At 39.7% G+C, this 26,812-nt stretch overlaps 1 protein-coding gene across 1 annotated transcript in view; it reads left to right on the top strand.

The window, feature by feature from the left end:
- TBC1D15 (TBC1 domain family member 15) overlaps positions 1-26,812 on the top strand; it is a 79,189-nt gene that overhangs the window by 5,012 nt on the left and 47,365 nt on the right. The window contains exons 2-5 of the mRNA XM_060193520.1: positions 3,483-3,578; positions 5,876-5,950; positions 23,889-24,027; positions 25,734-25,812. Coding sequence (XP_060049503.1) covers positions 3,483-3,578; positions 5,876-5,950; positions 23,889-24,027; positions 25,734-25,812 — 389 coding nt within the window. The remainder of the gene's footprint in view (positions 1-3,482; positions 3,579-5,875; positions 5,951-23,888; positions 24,028-25,733; positions 25,813-26,812) is intronic.

Below are 26,812 nucleotides of genomic sequence, written 5' to 3'. Positions count from 1 at the left end.
GCACTGTTCTGTCATATGCAGTGACCTCGTGCTTGTAGGGAATGCTCTGTTGCTGAGCTAACTCCTAGGCTGCAACAAGTAGTGTTTGTCTTTGTCTCTCTTTAATGCCCTACCAGGGATTGAATGTAAGACCTCTTCCAGTTCCTTTTTCCCTTTTCAAATTTAGAGAGAAGGAGGGAAAGAGAGATAGAGACAGAAAGAGGAGAGGAAAGGAGAGACACCATAGCACCACTTCACCATTCATGGAGCTCCCTCCCCTGATGTCATCCATCATGTACCCATGTGATGCCAGGGCTTGAACACAGGGTCTCATTCATGGTATAGTGTGTACTATACCATGTGAGCTTTCTCCTGGCCTGCACCTGTAGTATTTTTATTTATTTTGTAAAAGATTTGTCAGTAGAAAGAGAAAACATGGGTGGAGACATGTAGTACTTTTATTTTAAAAACTATAGATGCTGGGTCCAAATCCAGCTTTCCTGAGTTTGGATCTCTGTGTTAAGACCTAGACTGTACGTGGTCCGGGAGGTGGTGCAGTGATAAAGCATCGGACTTTCAAGCAGGAGGTCCTGAGTTCGATCCCTTGGCAGCACATGGGCCAGCGTGATTTCTGGTTCTTTCTCTCTCCTCCTGTCTTTCTCATTAATAAATAAAATCTTAAAAAAAAAAAAAAGCGATGGGGAAAAATTAATAGAAAAAAGATCTAGACTGTACATATTTTTTCTGGCAAGTCTACTTTGCATGTTTTTGAACTTTGAGCAGAAGTGATGACAGGAAGTTTATCTCTGTCATTAGGAGAAATCATGTGACAGTTAAGAGTTGGGATATGGAACTAAAGGAATTTCAGAATCTAATTTCCCCTTCCCTCCCTCCCTCCCTGCCAGAGCTTTGCTAAACTCTGGCTTCCAGTGGTGCTGGGAATTGATCAGAATCTCATTTCTAACACTTGCTATTGACTTGGCTTACATTATTTAATCTCACGGTGCTTCAGTAGTATGGGGTTGATAGTGGTGCCTACTTAATTACTATGTTGTAGTATAGTTTCATTTTACTCTAGGCCTACGTTTTCATAGTGATTGTATTTTAATTTGGTTCCATTGGATATTAACTTGATGGGCCTGGGCGGTGGCGCAGTGGGTTAAGCGCACATGGCGCCAAGCACAAGGACCGGTAAGTAAATTAACTTGAAACAATTTAAAAATCAACTGTTGGGGACTTTTTTTGGAGTTTGTTTTGATGGCATTCTTATTAAGAATTCATTTTGTGTCTTAAGTTTAGCCCCTTCTGATTTCTTGTAGATATTCTAATGTTTTTACAAAGCCCTTGTACTTATGCATTATTTATATACTACTACTACTACTTATTATTATTATTTTATTGCCAACAGGGTTATTAGTGGAGCTCAGTGCTGGCACTTGAAATCTACCATTCCTGGTGGCCATTTTTTCTTTCTTCCTTTCTTCTTCTTCTTCTTTTTCTTCTGATAGGACATATAGAAGTTGAGAGAGGAGGGGGAAATAGAGGGAGAGAAAGGCACCTGCAGACCTGCTTCGCTGCATCCCCCTGCAGGTGGGAACTGTGGACTCAAACCTGGATCCTTGTACATGGTAATAGGTGCTATTACCCAGGTACACCACCACCTGGCCCCCTCTATATATAGAATATCTGGTACATTTTTTTTGGAGGAATTTCATTCTGTATTAAATTTTGTAACATTTGTAGGCTTTTGTCCAGGTGTTGTATATACCAATATGTATATATATATATATTATAGAAACCAATTTTTTGGTAATTGGTTTGTTAAGTCTAACATATAAAATTCACATAGGGGGCTGGGTGGTAGCGCACCTGGTTGAGTGCACATGCTACAATACTGAAGGCTAGGTTCGAGGCTGAGGTTCCCACCTGCAAGTGGCAAGTTTTGTGAGTGGTGAAGCTGGGCTAGGTTGGTCTGTCTCTCTCCCTCTCTCCCTCCCACCACCTTCCCTCTTGTGTCTGATGGTCTCTATCCAATAAATAAAAATAATAAAAAATAAATAAATTCACATAGTTGAAGATTGTATGTCTTGTGTGGTTGATGGCCATTTCCCAGGTTCAGACAAAAGATTTAGTGATTAGACTGAGATTTAGGGATAAGCATATTGGAAATATTTGGGTTGAGTGCTTTCATTTATTCTTGGTCTTTGAAAATAAAGATTATAATGATAATAATAAAAATAAAAATCTGGTCACACTTTATGTAGAAATAGTATGAAAAGTTATTTGCTACTGTATTGTGCAACTTTCATATCTTTTTCAAATCCTTGTGCCAGTAAGAAGCATGACCTTGAGTTGGAGTTGTCGTATGTACTTTTTTTTTTTTTTTTTTAAAGTTAAGAACTTATTTATTTATTCATGAAAAAGGAGAGAAAAAAACCAGACATCATTGTGGTACATGTGCTGCCGGGGATAGAACTCAGGACCTCATGGTTGAGAATCCAATGCTTTATCCACTGCGCTACCTCCCGGACCACTCATATGTATATTTTCCTTTTATTTAGAATGTTGAATTTCTGTCTGCCTGACTTCTTTTTTTTTTTTTTTAAGCTGCAGTCCCTACCAAACTGCCCAGTGTAGACTTGTTTCTTTCTTTCTCTCTCTCTTTTAAATTTATTTATTTTTCCCTTTTGTTGCCCTTGTTTTATTGTTGTGGTTATTATTATTGTTGTTGTTATTGATGTCATCGTTGTTGGATAGAACAGAGAGAAATGGAAAGAGGAGGGGAAGATAGAGAGGGGGAGAGAAAGAGACACCTGCAGAACTGCTTCACCGCTTGTGAAGTGACTCCCCTGCAAGTGGGGAGCTGGGGGCTCAAACCAGGATCCTTAGGCCAGTCCATTCTCTTGGTGCCATGCTCTTGGTGCCACGTGCGCTTAACCCGCTGTGCTACCACCGGACTCCCCTCTCTTTCTTTTAATATTTTTATTTACTATTGGATAGAGACAGAGAAATTGAGAGGGTTGGGGGATAGAGAGAGAGAGAGAAAGATAGAGAGAGATAGATAGATAGACACCTGCATCTCTGCTTCACCACTCGTGAAGCTTTCCCCCTGCAGGTAAGGACCAGGGGCTTGAACTTGGGTCCTTGCATACTGTAATGTGAGCACTTCACCAGGTATATCACCACCTACCTCCCCCCCCTTTTAATGTTTTTAATTTTAATCATTATTAAATCAGAGGTCAGTAAGTATATTCCAAAATACTTGCTGTGGTTTCCATTAGCTTTAACAGAGTTTTATCTGTTACAGTTCTTTTGCAAGTCTAGTGATACTTTAAAAACATTTATATGTGATACATTTATGTATGAAATGTATATGATACATTTATATGTGAAATCAGGAACTTGTTAGGCATTATAGAAAGGTATCATAGTGTTTTAAATAACAAGTGCTGAAATAGAACTGAAAAATGATGTGATTATTAACCTTATCTTTGCTGTTTCAGATTATTTATGAACAGGAAGGAGTCTATATTCACTCATCTGGAAAGATCAATGACCAAGACAGTTTGATTGCAGGAATACTGCGTGTTTTAGAAAAGGTGTGTTTCTAGTAGTGATTGTATTGCTTATGGTAGTGCTTCATTTTGGGGGCACTACTGGTAAATTTGAATTTCAGTGTAAAATTAAATTATGCAATTGGACAGTAGTTGTAAATTTAACATGGTAATGTCAGACTAAAATACTTTACATGAACCATTGCAGTGATATGGGTGGAATATTTTAAACTTAATGTGTTAAGATTTCAGAAATATCAAAATCATATTATTTTAATACTCATTTCTTCTTTTCTCTCTTTTTTTCTCTTTTTCCTTTCTATCTTTCCCTGGGGCACTGCTTGGTTCTGGCATATGGTAGAGTGAGGGGGATTATTGAACCTAGGATTTCAAAGCCTCAGGCATGAAAATCTTTTGCCTTTGCAGACCTAATTCACCACTCTTGAAGTTTCCCCCTGTGGGTGGGGACTGGAGGCTCAAATCTGGGTTTTTGTACTTGATAACACATGCACTCAAAGGGTACATGACTGCCTAGCCCCCCCACTTTTTTTTTTAAAGATTTATTTAATTTTTAAGAAAGATTTATTTAACTAATTTATTATTTTAAAAATTTCTTTATTGGGGAATTAATGGTTTATAGTTGACAGTAAAATATGATAGTTTGTACATGCAAGATTTATTTATTAATGAGAGAAAACCAGAGCATCACTCTGGTACATGTGATCTTAGGGTCAAACTCCAACACTTTACACTGTTACCTGCTGGGCCACAAAGATTTTATTTATTTATTTGTTTTTAAATATTTATTTATTTATTCCCTTTTGTTGGATTTTATTTATTAATGAGAAAGAAAGAGAGAGAGAGAGAACTAGAGCATTACTCTGACATCTTTGAGGTAGGGGATTGAACTTGGGACTTGAGAGTCCACCACTTCTTCCACTGTTACCACCTGAGCTACTATTTATTTTCATGGGAGAGAGAGAGAGAGAGAGAGAGAGAGAGAGAGAGAGAGGCTGACCGACCAACCAACCAAGTACTACTCAACTCTGGCATATGGTGGTGCTTGGGACCACTTGTGCCTCCGACATGCAAGTCTAGTGCCCTACCGCTGAACATCTATCCTACTGGAAATAGTTTCTTTTTAAAATTCTTTTATATTTATTTATTTTCTCTTTTGTTGGCCTTGTTTTTTATTGTTGTCATTATTGTTGTTACTGATGTTGTTGTTGTTAGATAGGACAGTTAAGTACACATATCACCATGCATAAGAATCCAGGTTCAAGCCCCTGCTCCCCCCCCACCTGCAGAGGGGACACCTCACAAACAGTGAAGCAGGTCTTTGAGTATCTATTTCTCTCCCTCTTTATCTCCCCTCCCTTCCCCTCTCCAATTTGTTCTATCCTGTCAAATAAAATAGGGGGGGGGGAGGAAAAAATGGCCATCAGGAGCAGCAGATTTATATTGCTGTCACCAAGTCCTTGGTGGCAAAAAGAAACTGTTTCCAGGGAGTCAGGAGGTAGCACAATGGGTTAAGCGCATGTGGCACAAAGCGCAAGGACCGACATAAGGATTCCTGTTCGAGCCCCGGGCTCCCCATCTACAGGGGAGTCACTTCACAAGCACTGAAGCAGGTCTGCAAGTCTCTCTCTTTCTCTCCCCCTCTCAGTCTTCCCCTCTTTTCACCATTTCTCTCTGTCCTATCTAACAACAACGACATCAATAACTAAAACAACAACAAAAAACAAACAAAACAAAATACACAATGACCTGGGTTCAAGCCTTTGGTCCCCATCTGCAGGGGGAAGGCTTTACAAGTGGTGAAGCAGTGCTACAGGTGTCTCTCTTTCTCTCTCCCTATATACCCCTTCCCTCTTAATTTCAGACTATATCTAATAAAGATAATGAAAAATAATTTACATGTAAAAACAAACAACAAACAAAAAACCACTTACATAAGAGACTAGGAGATGACTCACTCCATATAGTGCACCTGCACCTTTTATCATGCATGAGGAGTCAAGGTTGTACCAGGTACAAGGTTGTACCAGGTAAAGGTAATTTTATAAGCAATGAAAGAGTGCTTACTTTACTTTCACCCTCTACTTGGGGTTTGGGGGAAGAGACCAATGGGAGATGTAGAATTGTGTAGCCATGAAAACCCTGGTAGCAATAAAAGTAAATTTGTGTAGTATATATTGTCAAGTAGTGGTTTATAAACAACACTGCATATTTAAAATTCCAGTAGGGGTTAAAATACTTATTTTGGTAAAAGGTGACTAGGAATGTAGGATAATGATGAATAGTAAACAATATTTATGATCTTTCTTTTTTTTTTTTTTTAGGATGCTGAAGTAATATTGGATTGGAGACCATTGGATGATGCATTAGATTCTTCAAGTATTCTCTATGCTAGGAAGGTATTTATGAGAAAAAGATATATAACTGAAGAAATGCCATTTAAAACATAACAGCTCTATTGAGATGGAGTTCATGAACCATAAAATTCACCCTTTTTGGGAGTCAGGTGGTAGCACAGCGGGTTAAGCATGTCTATTTTTCTCTCTCCCTCTCTGTCTTCCCCTTCTCTCTCCATTTCTCTGTCCTATCCAACAACGACGACATGAACAACAACTACAATGATAAACAACAAGGGCAATAAAAAGGGAATAAATTAAATAAATAAATATTTTTAAAAATTCACCCTTTTCAAGTTAATAATTCCTCTGCTTTTAATATATCTAGAGTTGAGTAATCATGATCAGTATCTACTTTTAAACCATTTTTGTGTTTCCCCTGAAAAAACTGCCTTATGGAAATCACATCACTTCCACTTAACCCTAATTTACATCCTTTGCAACCCTAATTTACTTTCTGAAGAAGGTAGGATGTCTCCAAGGATTTGCCTGTTGTAGATATTTCATATACATATAATCATACAACATATCTTTTGTGACTTTTTTTTTTAGTTTTTAGATTATTTATAGTAATTTACAGGACTGTTTTCACAGGTGTTGAGTTTCCTGTCTCTCATGATAGATGCTAACACACTGTACTCTTGGCCAATTTTTGTTTTACTCTACTATAGGACAATGAATCCCAACTTCTTTGTAACCCCCCCCACCCGCCTTTAGTGTGTTTGAATCTGCTGCAATAGACTATAGTTAAAATTTCACCCTTAAATTCCTTTTTTTTAAAAAATTTGATGTTACTTTATTATATTTCAAAGTATTTGTTTATTCCCTTTTGTTGCCCTTGTTGTAGTCATTGTTGTTATTGCTGTTGTCATTGTTGGATAGGACAGAGAGAAATGGAGAGAGGAGGGGGAGATGGGGAGAGAAAGATAGACACCTGCAGACCTGCTTCACCACCTGTGAAGCGACTCCCTGCAGGTGGGGAGCTGGGGGCTCGAACTGGGATCCTTATGCCGGTCTTTGCACTTTGCGACATGTGCGTTTAACCTGCTGCACTACCGCACAACTCCCTTTATTACATATTTTTTAAGATTTTATTTATTTATTCATGAGAAAGGAGGAGAGAGAGAGAGAAAGAACCAGACATCACTCTGGTACATGTGCTGCCAGGGATTGAATTCAGGACCTCGTTCTTGAGAGTCCAGTGGCATCCACTCAGCTACTTCCGTACCACTAATTTTTCTTTTTTATATTTCTTTTTAAAAAATATTTATTTATTTATTCCCTTTTTGTTGCTCTTGTTGTTTTATTGTTGTAGTTATTGTTGTTATTGATGTCATTGTTGTTGGATAGGACAGAGAGAAATGGAGAGAGGAGGGGAAGGCAGAGAGTGGGAGAGAAAGAGAGATACCTGCAGACCTGCTTCACTGCCTGTGAAGTGACTACCTGCATGTGGGGAACCAGGGGCTCGAACCGGGATCCCTATACTGGTCCTTATGCTTTGTGCCACCTTTGCTTAACCTACTGTGCTACTGCCCGACTCCCCAGATAAGTATTCTTTGGCTATATTCTTTGTAGAGAAGTAGCTGAATAATATAGTAGATCCATTAATAATGTTCTGGGGAATCTCTAAATTATTCTATTGGGACTGACCCAATTCTTACCTAATCTTTTTCCTCTATATTTTTTTGTCAGCATTTATCATCTTATAGGTAGGAGGTGATATGTTGTTATAACTGAACTGACTATTTAGCAATTAAAAAAAAAAATTTATTTCTTTATTGGGGAATTAATGTCTTACATTCAACAGTAAATACAATAGTTTGTACATGCATAACATTCCCCAGTTTCCCATTTAACAATACAACCCCCACTATGTCATTTATCATCCTTCATGGACCTGTATTCTCCAAACCCACCCACCCCAGAGTCTTTTACTTGGGGGCAATATGCCAATTCCATTTCAGGTTCTACTTGTGTTTTCTTTCTTTTTTTTTTTTGGATAGACAGAGAGAAATTGAGGGGGGGGGGAGATAGAGAGATACATGGAGGGGAAGTTTTATTTATTTTTTTATGTTTTTTCTTTATTTTTTTAAAATAATTTATTTCTTTATTGGGGAATTAATGTTTTACATTCAACAGTAAATACAATAGTTTGTACATGCATAACATTCCCCAGATTCCCATTTAACAATACAACCCCCACTATGTCATTCATCATCTTTCATGAGCCTGTATTCTCCCCACCCACCCACCCACCCCAGAGTCTTTTACTTTGGTGTAATACTCCAATTCCATTTCAGGTTCAACTTGTGTTTTCTTTTCTAGTCTTGTTTTTCAACTTCGGCCTGAGAGTGAGATCATCCCATATTCATCCTTCTGTTTCTGACTTATTTCACTCAACATGATTTTTTCAAGGTCCATCCAAGATCGGCTGAAAACGGTGAAGTCACCATTTTTTACAGCTGAGTAGTATTCCATTGTGTATATAGACCACAACTTGCTCAGCCACTCATCTGTTGTCGGACACCTGGGTTGCTTCCAGGTTTTGGCTATACAAATTGTGCTGCCAAGAACATATGTGTACACAGATCTTTTTGGATGGATGTGTTGAGTTCCTTAGGATATATCCCCAGGAGAGGAATTGCAGGGTCATAGGGTAGGTCCATTTCTAGCCTTCTGAGAGTTCTCCAGACTGTTCTCCACAGAGGTTGGACCAATTGACATTCCCACCAGCAGTGCAGGAGGGTTCCTTTGATCCCACACCCTCTCCAGCATTTGCTGCTGTTACCTTTTCTGATGTATGACATTCTTACAGGAGTGAAGTGATATCTCATTGTTGTCTTGATATGCATTTCTCTGACAGTCAGAGACCTGGAGCATTTTTTCATGTGTTTCTCGGCCTTTTGGATCTCTTCTGTGGTGAATATTTTGTCCAAGTCCTCCCCCCATTTTTGGATGGGGTTATTTGTTGTCTTGTTGTTGAATTTGGCAAGCTTTTTATATATGTTGGTTATTAAACTCTTGTCTGTTGTATGGCATGTAAAAATCTTCTCCCATTCTGTGAGGGTCTCTTGGTTTGGGTAGTGGTTTCTTTTGCTCTGCAGAAGCTTTTTAATTTGATGTAGTCCCATAGGTTTATACTTGCCTTAGTCTTCTTTGTAATTGGATTCGTTTCATTGAAAATGTCTTTAAAATTTATGCAGAAAAGAGTTTGCCAATATTTTCCTCTAAGTATTTGATAGTTTGTGGTCTAACATATTTAGCAAATTTTTTTCATCCTTTTTTTTTATTGCCTCTGGGTTATCTATCACTGGGGCTCGGTCCATACACTATAAATCCATTGTCCTTGGCGGCCATCTTTTTCCCAGTTGTTGTTGCTGGTGCTGCTGCTGCTGCTGTCGGATAGGGCAGAGAAAAATCGAGATAGGAGAGGAAGACAAAGAGGGGGAAAGATAGACACCTGCAGACCTGCTTCATTGCCTGTGAAGTGACTCCCCTGTAGGTGGGGAGCCGGGGGCTTATGCCTGTCCTTGCGCTTCGCGTCATGTGCACTTAACCTGCTGTGCTGCTGCCTGGCCCCCTTGTTTTTTAATTAAAAAAATTTTTTTAAATTTACTTTATTATTTATTATTGGACAGTCAGAGAGAAATTGAAAGGGGGAGTGGGAGATAAAGAGGAAAGAGACAGAGAGACCCCTGTACCCCTGCTTCACCACTCATGAAGATTTCCCCCTACAGGTGGGGACCAGGGCCTTGAACCTGGGTCCTTGTGCACTGTAATGTGTACACTTAACCAGGTGCGCCACCTCCTAGCCCCTTTAATTTTCTGATCTTTGGTGTTTTGATAGAAATAGAAATTGAAAGGGAGGGAGGGAGAGAGAAACATACACATGACTGACTGCACATGGAGCTTTCCCTCTGCACTTGAGGACTGGGAACTTGAGTCCAGCTCCTTGAGCATGGTATGCCATCACTCAGCCTCTTTTGTTTTTCATTTTTACCAGAATACTGCTCAACTCTGGCTGTGGACCTAGAGATTGAATCTAGACAGATTGTTTCACTTTCAGATTAATGTAAACAATGCTATTACAAACATTAATATTCACAGTTAAGGATGAATCTGAGTTTTTGTTTTAAAAAAACCTAGGAATGGAATTGTTATGCTATGTTATAACTTTAATATTTGTACTATGTGTTCATTTTTCATTATGGAAACTAAATATTTAGCAATTTCAGTTTTAGAATATTAGTGAGAGGGACAAGGAGGAGAGAGAGAATCAGAGTGTTGCTCTGGTACATGCAGTGTCAGTGATTGAGTTTGGGAATTCATGTGTGAGAGTCCAGCATTTTATTCAGTGCACCACTTCCTAGGTAGCTTAACTTTACTTCCTATTCACCTTAAAACTGACTGAGTTGTCCACTTTCCCTCTCTATATAGATTATCTTCTAATTTCATCTTAGAGTCATTTAAAATTTTTGCTTATTATTATCATTTATTTATTTTTGAACAAGAACACTGCTCAGCTCTGGTTTAGAGTAGTGCTGGAATTTGGGACCTTTGGTGCTTCAGGCAAGGAAGTCTTTTTGCATAACCTTATGTTACCTGTCAGCCTCTTAGACTCATTCCTCTGAGTTATCTTAGAGTTTTACTCTGAATTAGTTTCTCTTTCCAGGTTTTTAAAAAAAATTTAAAGATTTTGATAAGACAGAAATTAAGAAGGGGATAGAGAGGGAGAGACAGAGAGGAACCTGAAGCATTGCTTCACCGCTTGTGAAGCTTTCCCTCTGCAGGTAGGGACCAGGGGCTCGAACCTGGGTTCTTGTAGAGGGCAGTGTGCATTTAACCAAGTGTTCTACTGCCTGGCCTCTCTTTCCCATGTTTTAATTCCCATTTTGGCACCTCTTTTTTTAATTTTTATTTATTTTTTAATAATTTATTTCTTTATTGGGGAATTAATGTTTTACATTCAACAGTAAATACAATAGTTTGTACATGCATAACATTCCCCAGATTCCCATTTAACAATACAACCCCCACTATGTCATTCATCATCTTTCATGGACCTGTATTCTCCCCACCCACCCACCCCAGAGTCTTTTACTTTGGTGTAATACTCCAATTCCATTTCAGGTTCAACTTGTGTTTTCTTTTCTAGTCTTGTTTTTCAACTTCGGCCTGAGAGTGAGATCATCCCATATTCATCCTTCTGTTTCTGACTTATTTCACTCAACATGATTTTTTCAAGGTCCATCCAAGATCGGCTGAAAACGGTGAAGTCACCATTTTTTACAGCTGAGTAGTATTCCATTGTGTATATAGACCACAACTTGCTCAGCCACTCATCTGTTGTCGGACACCTGGGTTGCTTCCAGGTTTTGGCTATACAAATTGTGCTGCCAAGAACATATGTGTACACAGATCTTTTTGGATGGATGTGTTGAGTTCCTTAGGATATATCCCCAGGAGAGGAATTGCAGGGTCATAGGGTAGGTCCATTTCTAGCCTTCTGAGAGTTCTCCAGACTGTTCTCCACAGAGGTTGGACCAATTGACATTCCCACCAGCAGTGGAGGAGGGTTCCTTTGACCCCACACCCTTTCCAGCATTTGCTGCTGTTACCTTTTCTGATGTATGACATTCTTACAGGAGTGAAGTGATATCTCATTGTTGTCTTGATATGCATTTCTCTTACAATCAGAGACTTGGAGCATTTTTTCATGTGTTTCTCGGCCTTTTGGATCTCTTCTGTGGTGAATATTCTGTCCAAGTCCTCCCCCCATTTTTGGATGGGGTTATTTGTTGTCTTGTTGTTGAGTCTGGCAAGCTCTTTATATATGTTGGTTATTAAGCTCTTGTCTGTTGTATGGCATGTAAAGATCTTCTCCCGTTCTGTGAGGGGTCTCTTGGTTTGGGTAGTGGTTTCTTTTGCTCTGCAGAAGCTTTTTAATTTGATGTAGTCCCATAGGTTTATACTTGCCTTAGTCTTCTTTGTAATTGGATTCGTTTCATTGAAAATGTCTTTAAAATTTATGCGGAAAAAAGTTCTGCCAATATTTTCCTCTAAGTATTTGATAGTTTGTGGTCTAACATCCAAGTCCTTGATCCACTTGGAATTTACTTTTGTATTTGGTGAAATACAGTGATTCAGTTTCATTCTTCTGCATGTTTCAACCCATTGTTTCCAACACCATTTGTTGAAGAGACTCTGCTTTCCCCATGTAATAGTCTGGGCCCCTTTGTCAAAGATTAGATGTCCATAGATATGGGGCCTCATTTCTGTGCTCTCAGTTCTATTCCACTGGTTAGTGTGTCTGTTCATGTTCCAGTACCAAGCAGTTTTGATGACAATGGCCCTGTAATACAGTTTGAAATCTGGCAGTGTGATGCCTCTGGTTCTGTTCTTTTTTCTCAAGATTCTTTTTGCAATTCTAGGTCTTTTCTGGTTCCAGATAAACATTTATAGCATTTTTTCTATTCTCCTAAAAAATGTGCTTGGGATCTTGATGGGGATAGCATTAAATTTGTAGATGGCTCTGGGTAATATATTCATTTTGATGATGTTAATTCTTCCAACTCATGAACATGGAATATCTTTCCACTTCTTTGTGTCTTTTTCAATTTCTTTGAGTAGTGACTCATAATTTTCAGTATACAAGTCTTTCACTTCTTTGGTTAGGTTTATTCCTAGATATTTTATTGTTTTTGTTGCTATAGAAAAAGGAACTGATTTCTGGATTTCAATTTCTTCTAACTTAGTGTTTGCATAGAGGAATGCCACTGACTTTTGAATGTTAATTTTATAGCCTGACACATTACTGTATTGCCTGATGATTTCCAAAAGCTTCTTGCTGGATTCCTTAGGTTTTTCCATGTATACTATCATGTCATCTGCAAATAAGGAGAGTTTGACTTCTTCTCTTCTAATCTATATGCCTTTAATTCCTTGCTCCTGCCTGATTGCTATGGCAAGAACTTCCAACACTATGTTGAATAGTAATGGTGATAGTGGGCAGCCCTGTCTAGTACCTGATCTGAGGGGAAATGCTTCCAGTTTTTCACCATTGAGTATGATGTTGGCTGTAGGTTTGCTATATATAGACTCCACTATCTTCAGGAATTTCCCATCTATTCCCATTTTTTGTAGTGTTTTGATCATAAAGGGATGTTGTATTTTGTCAAAGGCTTTCTCTGCATCTATTGATATGACCATGTGGTTTTTGGTCTTGCTTTTTGTTGATGTGGTGGATCACATGGATTGACTTACGTATATTAAACCAACCTTGCATGCCTGGGATAAACCCCACTTGGTCATGATGAACAATCTTTTTGATATACTGCTGTATCCGGTTGGCTAGAATTTTGTTCAATATTTTTGCATCTATGTTCATCAGAGATATTGGTCTGTAGTTTTCTTTTTTGGTTGTGTCCCTGTGTGCTTTTGGTATCAGGGTGATGTTGGCTTCATAGAAGCTGGCAGGGAGTATTCCAGTGTCTTCAATCTTCTGGAAGACTTTTAAAAGTAGAGGTATTAGTTCTTCTTTGAAAGTTTTGTAGAATTCATTTGTAAAACCATCTGGTCCAGGACTTTTATTTTTGGGGAGATTTTTGATAACTGTTTCCATTTCATTAGCTGTGATGGGCCTGTTCATGTTATCCACTTCCTCTTTACTTAGTTTTGGAAGTTGGTAGGTATCTAGGAAATCATTCATTTCTTCCAGGTTCTCTAGTTTGGTGGCATATAGTTGTTCATAGAAGCCTCGCACGATATGTTGAATTTCTGCAGTGTCTGTTGTGATATCTCCTCTTTCATTTACTATCCTATTTATTTGGGTCTTCTCCCTTTTTTGTTTTGTGAGTATGGCTAAAGGTTTGTCTATTTTGTTTACTCTTTCGAAGAACCAACATTTACTTTCATTGATCTTTTGTATGGTTTTCCTATTCTCAATGTTATTTATTTCTGCCCTAACTTTAGTGATTTCTGTCCTTCTGGTTGCTTTAGGATTCCTTTGTTCTTCTTCTTCTAGGTCTTTAAGATGTGCAATCAGGCTGCTTATTTGTGCCTTTTCTTGTTTCCTAATGTGTACTTGTATAGCTATGAACTTCCCTCTTAGGACTGCTTTAGCTGTGTCCCAAATATTTTGATAGCTTGTGTCTTCATTTTCATTGAACTCTCGAAACATTTTGATTTCTTCCTTGATTTCCTCTTTGACCCAGAAGTTGTTAAGAAGTGTACTGTTGAGCTTCCACATTTTGGGACTGTTACTAATCTTTTGTTGATTGTTAAGTGTTAGTTTAATTCCACTGTGGTCTGAGAAGATGCTTGGGATGATTTCAGTGCTCTTGAATAGGCTGATGCTGTCTTTGTGGCCTAACATATGGTCTATCCTTGAGAATGATCCATTTGGATTTGAATAAAATGTGTATTCCAGTTTCTTGGGATGAATGACTCTGAAAATGTCCAATAGTTCTAGTTTATCTATCTCTTCATTTAGCTCCCTTATGTCTTTACTGATTTTCTTCCTGGATGATCTGTGAAGTTGAGATAGTGGGGTGTTGAAGTCCCCTACTATGATTGTGTTACTGTAAATATATTGCTGTAGCTCTTTCAGTAGAAGTTTGATGTATTTAGATGGCTTCTCATTGGGTGCATAGATATTAATAATTGTTAAGTTCTCTTGATTGACTGATCCTCTGAGCATTAAGTAGTGTCCATTCCTATCTTTTTTAATCTTATGTATTTTAAAGTCTATCATGTCAGATATGAGAATAGCTGTTCCTGCCCTTTTTTGTGGGCCATTGGCTTGAATGATAGTTTTCCATCCTTTCACTTTAAGTCTGTGTTTGTCTTGTTGCGTTAGGTAAGTTTCATGTAGACAACATATTGTTGGGTTGTGTTTTCTGATCCATCTTCCTACTCTGTGTCTTTTAATAGGTGAATTCAGGCCATTGACATTTATTGATATCAAAGATTGAAGATATTTTAACGCCATTCTTGTAGAGTTTTAGAGTGTTTTGATATATATTCTATTTGTGGTGGTCTGGTTGTTTATAGGAAACCTTTCAGAACTTCTTTCAAGGCAGGCTTGGTGATGGTTGCTTCCTTCAACTGTTGCTTGTCTGAGAAGGTTTTGATGCTTCCATCTAGTCTGAATGACAGTCTAGCAGGATATAGTATTCTTGGCTGAAAGCCTCTCTCATTGAGCACTCGATAGATATCTTGCCATTCTCTTCTGGCCTGTAGTGTTTGTATGGAGAAGTCTGCTGCTAATCTTATGGGTTTTCCTTTGTAGGTGACTCTGTTTTTCTCTTGCAGCCTTGAGGATCCTTTCTTTATCCTTATTCCTTTCCAATCTAAGTATGACATGTCTTGGTGTCTTTAGGTCTGGGTTAATTCTGTTTGGGACCCTCGGGGCTTCTTGAATCTTTATGTCTTTGGTGTTGTCTAGACTAGAGAAATTTTCAGCTATTATGGCCTGGAGAATGCTTTCTTCCTCCCCTTCTCTTTCTTCCTCTGGTAAGCCAATAATGCGTATATTGTTTCTTTTGAAGTCATCCCATAGGACTCTGTTGTTGTTTTCAGCATCTCTTAATCTCTTTTTGAGATCTCTTACTTCTTTTTTAGTTGTCTCTAATTCATCCTCAATCTTGCTAATTCTGTCTTCAGCCTCATTGATTCTATTCTCTCTGCCCTCTACTGCTTTCTGGAGTTCATCTATTTTGTTGCCCTGCTCTGATACTGTTTTAGCTTGTTCAGCTAGTTGCCTTCTTAGCTCAGCGATTTCAGCTTTCAGCTCTCTAATAACCATGAGATAATTAGAATTTTCTTCCATATTCTCATTTGTTGTTCCTGCATTTCTGATTACAATTTTTTCAAATTCTTTACTCACTCCTGTTATTATTTCCTTAGCTAATGTTTGGATGTTGAACTCGTTGTTTTGTGCTTCACCCTCAGGAGGACTTTTAGCTGGACTCTTGTCCTGGTTCGAGTCTCCAATATTTTTTCTTGTTGTTTTAACCATTTTATATATTATGTTATGAGTTTCCTTTATCAGTACTTTTCAAATTATTGATCACTATTGCCTGGATTGACTTGTGTCTAAGTAATTTAATTAAAGGGTTTACCGTGGTGGAAGTTAACAGTTTTTTCAATCCCTGAATTTGAGCTCAGTGGTGTAAAAGCCTCTTTTTTTTTTCTTCCCTGTATGCTATGGGAGTCTGAGGGCTTTTAAACTGTCAATAGGCTTCTTAGCTTAATCAGTGACTCCGCACCAAGAGATAAAGCAGGGTGTGGCAGAGATAATCCAGTGGTTATGCAAAGAGATTTTCACAGCCCCTCAGCTATGCCACCGAGGTATAGTTCTTCTCCTGAGTTTCCCTGTTAGATCTCTATCCCTTGGTGTCCCTCCCTGTTGCTGCTCCAGATTCTGAGGGTAGTAGCAATGGAGACTCAGAGTTGCACTTGGTGCGTCTCTGGGGAGTCCTCTCCTCCCTTCAGCTGTCCCCTTGTTGTGGAGCAGACTGGAGGTGGTGTCTCCACTGATAAACTGTTGAACTGTTAGCAGTCACTTAATCTCTCCTTAGGCCCCTCTCTCCTCTCTGTCACCAGCCACGCGTGTTTGTACTCACGGGTGATTTACTGGGTTCTTGTGGTCGTTCTAGTCCTGTCTTGTTTCGGTCCGGGTGGTCTCCTTTGGTATTCCTAGTTGATCCGGGAGAGGAGAGGAGAGAAAGTGATCTGCTGCTCGTAGCTCCGCCTCCGGACCAGGAAGTCTGGCACCTCTTGAGCAGAAGGGTGCATGTAAGCAAAAAGTTTTTTTTTTTTTTTTTGGCATGTACAGTTTTCTAGGAAATTTCTTCAATTTAATCTCCTAGTTCTATTGACTTTTAATTTGGGCTTTATTTACTTAGCCACCAGAGTTATCTCTGAGGCTCTGCCTTCACTTCCAGCAGTCACTTTTTTTTTTTTTCTTTTTGATGGAGACAGAAATTGAGAGGAAAGTGGGAGCTAGAGAGAAAGAGAGATACCTATATCACTGGTCAACTTGTGAAATTATTCCCCTGCAGGTGAGGGCTTGAACCCTAGTCCTTGTGCACTGTAATGTGTGTGCTCTACTGGATGTACCAATGCCTGGTCCCTTTGCTGTTTATTTCTTTCTTTTTTTTTTTTAATTTCTGAGATATTTTGTGATTTTCCTTTTTCACCCCTTTAAAATACTCTGCAATTAAAAAAAAGATGACACGGGAGTCGGGTGGTAGTGCAGCGGGTTAAGCGTACCTGGTGCGCAAAGCTCGAGGACCGGCATAAGGATCCAGTTGGAGCCCCTGGCTCCCAACCTGCAGGAGGTAGTCGCTTCACAGGCGGTGAAGCAGGTCTGCAGGTGTCTATCTTTGCTCCCCCTCTCTGTCTTCCCTCCTCTCTCCATTTCTCTCTGTCCTATCCAACAATGATGACAACAATAATAACTACAACAATAAAAGGAGGGCAACGAAAGGGAATTAAAAAAAGATGATATTTTGTCCTTTGTGACAAAATGGGGGGAACTAGAGGAGATTATACTTAACAAGATAAGTAAAGTGATGAAAGACAGCTACCAGGTGGATTCACTCATTGATACACATGAACTTAAAAACCAAAAAAGCGCACTCTTCCCGATGCCATAAACAACAAAGACTGAAAGGGAATTTGGAGACTCGTTAGGGGCAAGGCGAGAAGAGTTCTTGGGCCTGGAGGTTGGGGGCCAGTGTCCCAAGGCGAGGACTAACTGCTCCAATACCAAAACAACCTCAGAGGGATAAAGAATTGAAGCCCTAGGGATGCTGATTCCTACCAAAGAGGAAGTTACTAGTGTCTGAAACCCCAAATGACTTGGGTGAGTGGGATTTAGAACTGAAACTTCATTATACATCAGCAATGCAAATGGAAAGACTCCAGAAGTAATTGGGTATCAAAAGGCAGGCAGGTGACCTGCAGACCAGAAATGGTGAGAAAGGCACACTTTAGTTGTGCATGGTCTTTGTGATTGGACACAGGAGGTTTCAACTCCAGGTTACGCATTCCAAACTTCCTCCACCTGAGCTGCAAATGGCTGGTGCACACCACCTCCCTGCCTGACCCCCCTTCAGCACTCAACCCAAGGATTCTGATCCATCACCTTTCCCCAACTGCTCTTTCTGGATGCATTGTAGGGTATCCTGATTAGACTCACCCCCCCCATGCAAGCAAACTGTTTCTTTTATTTATTTATTCCCTTGTTATTGCCCTTGTTTTATTGTTGTAGTTATTATTACTGTTGTCTTCATTGTTGGATAGGACAGAGAGAAATGGAGAGAGGAGGGGAGACAGAGAGACAGAGAGGGAGAGAGAAAGACGGACACGTGCAAACCTGCTACACTGCTTGTGAAGCGACTCCTTTGCAGGTGGGGAGCTGGGGCCTCTAACCAGGATCTTTATGCCTGTCCTTGCATTTTGCATCACATGTGCTTAACCCGCTACGCTACTGCCTGACTCCCAAGCAAACAGTTTTTTTTTTAATTCTTTTTAAAAATTTATTTATTCCCTTTTTTCTGCCCTTGTTGTTTTATTGTTGTAGCTATTATTGTTGTCTGCCTTCGTTGTTGTATAGGACAGAGAGAAATGGAGAGGGGAGGGGAAGACAGAGAGAGGGAGAGAAAGAGAGACACCTGCAGACCTGCTTCACCGCCTGTGAAGGGACTCCCCTGCAGGTGGGGAGCTGAGGGCCTGAACCGGGATTCTTTTTTTTTTTTTTTTTTAATTTTTTATTTAAGAAAGGATAAATTAACAAAACCATAGGGTAGGAGGGGTACAGCTCCACACAATTCCCACCACCCAATCTCCATATCCCATCCCCTCCCCTGATAGCTTTCCCATTCTCTATCCCTCTGGGAGCATGGACCCAGGGTCATTGTGGATTGCAGAAGGTAGAAGGTCTGGCTTCTGTAATTGCTTCCCCGCTGAACATGGACGTTGACTGGTCAGTCCATACTCCCAGTCTGCCTCTCTCTTTCCTTAGTAGGGTGGGTCTCTGGGGAAGCTGAGCTCCAGGACACATTGGTGGGGTCTTCAATCCAGGGAAGCCTGGCCAGCATCCTGGTGGCATCTGGAACCTGGTGATTGAAAAGAGAGTTAACATACAAAGCCAAACAAAGTGTTGAGCAATCATGGACCCAATGGTTGGAATAGTGGAGAGGAAGTGTTGGGGGGTACTCACTGCAAACTCTAGTGTACTTCTGCTTTCAGGTATGTATTTTGCACTAGTTTATGGATATATGTGAACATATGCTCTCTCTCACAGAACCTGGTCTATATCTAGTTTTTGGGACTTTGTTAGAAAGTGATCCGCCTGGAATGGAATTAGAGAAAGCTATGAAAGGAAAGGTCTCACCCGAGTAATGAAGCTGAAGGGTTGTCCTTCCACACCTGAAGTCTCTGGACACAGTCTGAGCTGAAGCATGTTGAGGTGGCAATCGTTGCATTGATTAGGTTGCAATCGGCTGATGCAGTATTATTTGATATGGATTGGGAGAGGCATGTGGGAAAGTGGGCCCTATCCTAACTTTCCAGGACTGGGGGAAATACAGGTTCTATAGTGGAGATGTGAGGTTCCTGCTGTCTTAGGGTTCAAAAAGACAATCGATAGTTAATGTTATCATCACATTATTTGGTAATTGGGTTAACTTTGAAAAGTCCTTTTGTTAGGGTTTGCTGTCTAGTACCCAATATCTTGTAAATAGCTGTGCACTGGTTGCCTCTGATCTACTTGGTCTAGGCTTTTGAGAGAGTCCACATATCAAATACACAGCCTATATATTAAAAAGACTCAGTCTGTGTTTTAAAAGCTTCGAGACATACAATTAATTTTCCCCCTCTCATATTAATTACCTAGTGATTTATATGACTACACTTTACTAGGAGTGTACATGAACACCATTCCCACCACCAAAAGACTGTGTCCCATCCCACCTACCCCCCCCCCCCCCCGATTCTTACACTGGTCCTTCCTACCTCCCGACTCCCAAGCAAACTGTTTTTAAGACTTGTGAGAACTACGGTAGTGAGTATGGTGTGCAACTATACACCATAATCTTACAGTCTTACAACCTTATAAAATCAAATGGGAGTCAGGCTGTAGCGCAGCGGGTTAGGTGCAGGTGGTGCAAAGCACAAGGACCGGCATAAGGATCCCGGTTCGAACCCCGGCTCCCCACCTGCAGGGGAGTCGCTTCACAAGCGGTGAAGCAGGTCTGCAGGTGTCTATCTTTCTCTCCTCCTCTCTGACTTCCCCTCCTCTCTCCATTTCTCTCTGTCCTATCCAACAATGACAACAACAATAATAACTACAACAATAAAACAACAAGGGCAACAAAATGGAATAAATAAAATAAATATTAAAAAAAAAAGAATCTGCCTAAAAAAAATCAAATAAAAAATGAAGAAAAAGTTAAAAAATAATTTTCTGGGCAGGGATGATAGCTTAATGGTTATTCATAAAGACTTTATTATTATTTTCTTAATCTTTTTTTTATTAAAGATAGCCTGAAATTGAGAGGGAAGGAGGTTGATAGAGAGGTGGAGAGACAGAGACACCTGCAGCACTGCTTCACCACTCACAAAGCTTTCCCTCTGTGGGTGGGGACTGAGGGCTCAAATCCGGGCCTTGTGCAATGTTACACGTGCATTCAACCCGGTGCACCACCACTCAGCCTGCGAAAAGGCTTTCATGCCTGAGTCTCCAAAGCCCTCCGTTTAATCTTGCCTATCAGCATAAGTCAGAGCTGAGCAGTGCTCTGTTCCCTCTCTAGCTCTTCTCTCAGTATGTTTCTTTCATTAAAAAATACTTTAAGGCCAGGCGGTAGCGCAGCGGGTTAAGCACATATGGCATGAAGTGCAAAAAATATTTTTAAAATAATTTTTTTTCTTCATGTATGTAGTATTCTTGGGGGTTTAAGAACAACCTTTTAGATGTTTTCATTTCTCTAAATTTTACTTCTAAATTGAGTTTTCCCTTTGTACTTTGTCTTTTAGTTTTACTTTTTCATAACTTATTTATAGGGTAGAGACAAATTGAGAGGGAAAGGAGAGATAGGGAGAGACACCTGCGGCAGTGCTTTACCACTCATGAAGCTTCCCCACCAGCAGGTGGGGACCAGGGATTTGACCCTGATATATATATTTTTTTGTTTTGTTTTTCCCTTTTGTTGCCCTTGTTTTATTGTTGTTGTAGTTATTATTGTTATTGATGTTGTTGTTGTTGGACGGATTGGACAGAAATCGAGAGAGGAGGGAAGACAGAAAGATAGACACCTGCAGACTTGCTTCACTGCCTGTGAAGCAACTCCCCTGCAAGTTGGGAGCCGGGGGCTTGAACCAGCTTCCTTACACTGGTCCTTGAGTTTTGCTCACCACCTGCGCTTAACCCACTGTGCTACTGCCCAACCTTGGACCCTGATATATTGTAACATGCACTCAACCAGGCCTGCCACCACTGGACCCATGGGCTTTATCTTTGGTGTGGATACTTGTCTTTGATATTTAATTATCTGTGTTGTGTACTGCTCATATTTAACAGTCAACATAAAAAATGGTTTTCTCTAACTATGTATGTATAAGCTTAATAGTTGTTGGGAGTTGGGGTGAATTGGATATGGGATTTCCTTGGGGGAATCCCTCATGTTGAAATCTCAGCCATTTATTGGAAGGCAGCTATGCTGACCACTATACCGCCAACACCCTTCCCCAGCCATTTATTTATTTATTTATTTATTTATTTATTTATTTATTTATTTCCTTCCTCCAGGGTTATTGCTGGAGTTTGGTGCCTGCGAATCCAATGTTCCTGATGGCCATCTTTTTTCCATTGTTGTTGGATGGGACAAAGAGCAATTGAGAGAGGAGGGGAAGACAGTGAGGGAGAAAGAAAGATAGACACCTGCAGACCCGCTTCACTGCTTTTGAAGCGACTCCCCTGCAGGTGTGGAGCCTGGGGCTCGAATTGGGACCCTGACGATGGTCCTTGCGCTTTGCACCACCTGCGCTTAACCCGCTGTGCAGCCGCCCGGTTTTACTTTCTTTTGGTTATCTGTGGGGCTTATTGCTCTGGGCTGACTTTTTTTTTTTTTAAGATGAGAACTAGAGAGGGAGGGAAAGACGGAGAGAGAGAGAGAAAGGGAGAGGAGGAAACGAGGGAGGGAGGGAAGGAAGGATTAAGATTCCTTTAATGGGCTCAAACTTGAGTCACATATATGGCAAAGCAGTGCACTATGTAAGTAAGCTATTTTTCCAGACCTATTCTGTCCTCTCTTACTTGTATATATGTATTAATTTACTTGGTGAGGATCAAGCCCAGAGCTTCATACATGTGGTTCATGTGATACATTACTTTGCTACATCTGTCTGCTCTACTTTCTTTAAGTAGAAATCTTTTTTTTTTAAAGAAAGCCTTTTTTTATATTTATTTTCCCTTTTTGTTGCCCTTGTTGTTTTTCATTGTTGTTGTAGTTATTGTTGTCGATGGCATAGTTGTTAGGTAGGACAGAGAGAAATGGAGATAGGAGGGGAACATAGAGAGGGGGAGAGAAAGATAGATACCTGCAGACCTGCTTCACCACTTGTGAAGCGACTCCCCTGCAGGTGGGGAGCGGGGGGCTTGAACTGGCATCCTTACACCGGTCCTTGTGCTTTGTGCCATGTGCGCTTAACCTGCTGAGCTACCGCTGGACTCCCTTTAAGTAGAAATTTTTAAAGAATTATACCTGCTGCTCAACAATTTGTTTGGTTTTGTATGTTAACTCTCTTTTCAGTCATCAGATTCCAGAAGTCCTCAGGATGCCGGCCAGGATTCCCTAGACTGAAGACCCCACCAATGTGTCCCGGAGCTCTGCTTTCCCAGAGACCCACCCTACTAGGGAAAGAGAGAGGCAGACTGGGAGTATGGACCGACCAGTCAACGTCCATGTTCAGCGAGGAAGCAATTACAGAAGCCAGACCTTCCACCTTCTGCAACCCACAAGGACCCTGGGTCCATACTCCCAGAGGGATAGAGAATGGGAAAGCTATCAGGGGAGGGGGTGGGATATGGAGATTGGGTGGTGGGAATTGTGTGGAGCTGTACCCCTCCTACCCTATGGTTTTGTTAATTAATCCTTTCTTAAATAAAAAAAAAAAAAGAATTATACCTGCAAAGTGCAAGGACCGGCATAAGGATCCCGCTTCAAGCTCCGGGTTCCCCACCTGTAGAGGGGTTGCTTCACAGGTGGTGAAGCAGGTCTGCAGGTGTGTTATCTTTCTCTCCTCTCTGTCTTCCCCTCCTCTCTCCATTTCTCTCTGTCCTATCCAATAATGACGACATCAGTAACCACAATAATAACTACAACAATAAAACAACGGCAACTAAAGGGAATAAATAAATAAATAAAAAGTTCAGAAATTAAAAAAAAGAATTATACCTGCATACATGCTGTTTGTAGTTTTTAATCAACTTGGGTAAGAGAATATGAAACCAGCTATGACTTAAATAAGTAGCTATCATTGACTGTTTTCCTTAAATAGCTAGAAGTTTGCAGGTTGGAGCTATATTCAGTGGCTTTATTTCTTTTTTTCCTCTTGGGTCATATTTTTGTGCATCCCAGTCACACCCAAAGTAAGGAAAAAGGATGAAGTTTTTATTAAGAAAGCAGAAGTTACTAGAATTAGAAGTAGTTCTGCTTATCATTCATTGTCAGCTGTTAACTACAAGGTAGTCTAGACTAGCTTTTCCTGTCTTTTTGGTAAAGATAAGCAAAAGGGATAGGAAATAGTATTCATTTTTCCCCACCAGTGAAGTCTGACATACCTACAAACTTAATTTTTAAAGAAACTGAGATGTTATGTGAAATTAGATTTGACTTTTAGTTCATAAATATTTTGTATGTTTTCATTATTTTAGGACTCCAGTTCAGTAGTAGAATGGACCCAGACCCCAAAAGAAAGAACTCATCGAGGATCGGAACATTGGAGCAGTTATGAAGCAGAGTGGGACATGATTAATGCAGTTTCATTTAAAAAGAAGCCACATACCAATGGAGGTATGAATTAAATCTTTTGAAATCTCAAAGTAGTTTGCTAAAATATAAATAAAAGCTAAAAAAAAATCTGTTGATATTTCTCAATAGGGTGATTTGGTGTTTTCACTAAAGTAGTAGTTTATATTATAGTCATGTCCCTTTTATTTTTGTTTTCATTGTGACTTAAAAAGCGACTTTAGAACTACATTTTTTTTTGTTTTATAGTTATTAATGACAAAATAGTAGCACTTAAAAATTGCTCTGGTGGTCTCACATTTCTAAAGTTTTAGTGGAATTGTAAAAACAACAACAAACCATGTTATTTCCTTCTAAAGCACCAGGGGGAGATGGAGTATACCACCAAATCATACTAACTTAATGTCAGTGTTGACTGGGATTGCCACAGCTCATTGTCGCAGTCTGCACTTTGTATTTTTGACTGTTACATTATGAGAATCTTTGAATTTATTTCCTTTGTAGTAATTCATTACATGTACACAAGAAAAAAGTGAAGCTAACAGTTTAATAGAATACACACACTACCTCAGCTAGTCTAGCTAGTCCATCTGTGATATGCCCAGCCTACCTGTGATCTTTTTTATTTATTTAGCTTGTGACCAGTTTCATTAACTTGTAACAAGCTAAAACATTTTCTGTTACTAACAAGATATTTCTTCTCTTAATGGTTTAAGTCTGAGTTTAAGATTAATCTACATTTCCCAAGTTTAAATGTCCAAAATTTACTGGAATGCACATTGCTACATTTTTGTAGCATTACTAAATAAAATTGATTTTTATGATAGTCTCATAAATAATAGCTATATTTTGTACTTTATCATTTCTTGGTACACTTTGGGTGAGTGGTAAGGGAAAATTTTACTAGAATTACACAAAATTTTAAAGTATTAAAGGAAGATAAAACCATGGAATATTTGTATTTGCCATGGGAGCTGAGTTTTAACTTTTCTACAACTTCAGAATTGGTTTTTATGAGTTGTTATTTTTTATTTGCTTTTGCCTAATAACTCCTTGAAAATGAAAGGATATAGGAATAAGCAAAAGAAGTGAATGTTGAATTTGATATATATATTTATTTATTTTCCTTTTTGTTGCCCTTGTTGATACATACATACATACATATATATATATATATATATATAAAGATTTTTAATATTTATTTCCTTTTGTTGCCCTTGTTTTATTATTGTAGTTATTATTGATGTCATTGTTGTTGGTTAGATAGGACAGAGAGAAATGGAGAGAGGGGAAGACAGCGAGAGGGAGAGAAAGACAGACACCTGCAGACCTGCTTCACCAGTTGTGAAGTGATTCCTCTACAGATGGGGAGCCAGGGGGTCCAACCCGGATCCTTATGCCCGCTCTTGTGCTTCCCGCCACGTGCGCTTAACCCGCTGGCCACGTGCACAACCCGCTGCTACCGCTGGACTCCTGATATATATATTAACCAAAGCACTGATCAGCTCTGGCTTATGGTGGTGCTGGAGATTGAACCTGGGGCTTTGGAGCCTCAGGCATGGGAGTCTTTTTGCATAACCATTATACTATCTCCCCCCCCCCCCCAGTTTTATAACAGAAACATTGTATATATTTGAAAACTACAATCTGATGGTAAATAATTTCTGTATAAGCACTGCCTGCTAACCGATTGTGTCACTGGAGCTCCCAGTGAATAATTAAAAAAATTTTTTTTATTTGTTATTGGATAGAGACAGAGAAACTACGAGAGAAGGGGGAGATAGAGAGGAAGAGAGACAGAGATACACCTGCAGACCTGCTTTACCGCCTGTGAAGTGATTCACATCCTATAGATGGGAGCCGGGGGATTGAACCAGGATCCTAACCGGTCGTTGCGCTTTGCAACACTTGTGCTTAATCTGCTGTGCTACCGCCCAACTCCGTGAATAATTTCTTAAGACTATTGGTTTTCAACTTTGTCTGTACATTCAAGTTACCTAGATAGGTTACACTTTATCTGGGTTTTATCCTCACAAATGTAGTTGGATTTTGAAGACATAGCTTTGGCATTGGTATTTCATTAGTTTTCGTCAGTCATTTTAATCATCTGAGTTGAGAACTTGCATTTTAGGTGCAGAGGTTATTAAAAATCCACAGATGCAAATATACTACTTAAATGGCTGTCAATGTATTGTGACTTGTACAGAGCCTTTATTTAGTAGTCTTTAAAAGTTAAGGATGAAAAAAAATATAATGAAAGTTAAGGATGGCACCAGGTGGTTGTGTACACATTACTGTGCATGCGGACCTGGGTTCAAGCCTCTACTCCCCACCTGCAGGGGGGAAGCTTCACTAGTTGTGGAGCAGTGCTACAGGTGTCTCTCCTCTTTGTATGAATTAAAAATAAATGCTGCCAGAAACTGAGAAGACACAGAGCCCCAGCAATATCTCTGGTGTCTCCTCCCCAGTACCCCCCCCTCCCCAAATTAAGGAGACCTTTTCTGTTTTTCTTTTCTTATTTCTTATTTTTTTATTTTACAAAAGGAGACATTTTTCTTTTTTTTTTCTTATTTTTATTTTTTTTTGCCTCCAGGGTTATTGCTGGTGCTCAGTGCCTGCACTACAAATCCACTGCTCCTGGAGGCCATTTTTTCCCTTTTGTTGCCCTTGTTGTCTATCGTTGTTGTTAATATTATTGTTGTCGTTGTTGTTGGATAGGACAGAGAGAAATTGAGAGAGGAGGGGAAGACAGAGGAGGAGAGAAAGATAGACACCTACAGACATGCTTCACCGCTTGTGAAGCGACTCCCCTGCAGGTGGGGAGTTGGGG

The sequence above is a fragment of the Erinaceus europaeus genome, chromosome 7 (genome assembly GCF_950295315.1).
Source record: "Erinaceus europaeus chromosome 7, mEriEur2.1, whole genome shotgun sequence".
In the NCBI taxonomy this organism is placed as follows: Eukaryota; Metazoa; Chordata; class Mammalia; order Eulipotyphla; family Erinaceidae; genus Erinaceus; species Erinaceus europaeus.
The sequence above is the reverse complement of the archived record's forward strand: the minus strand, read 5'-3'. Positions and strand labels throughout refer to the sequence as shown.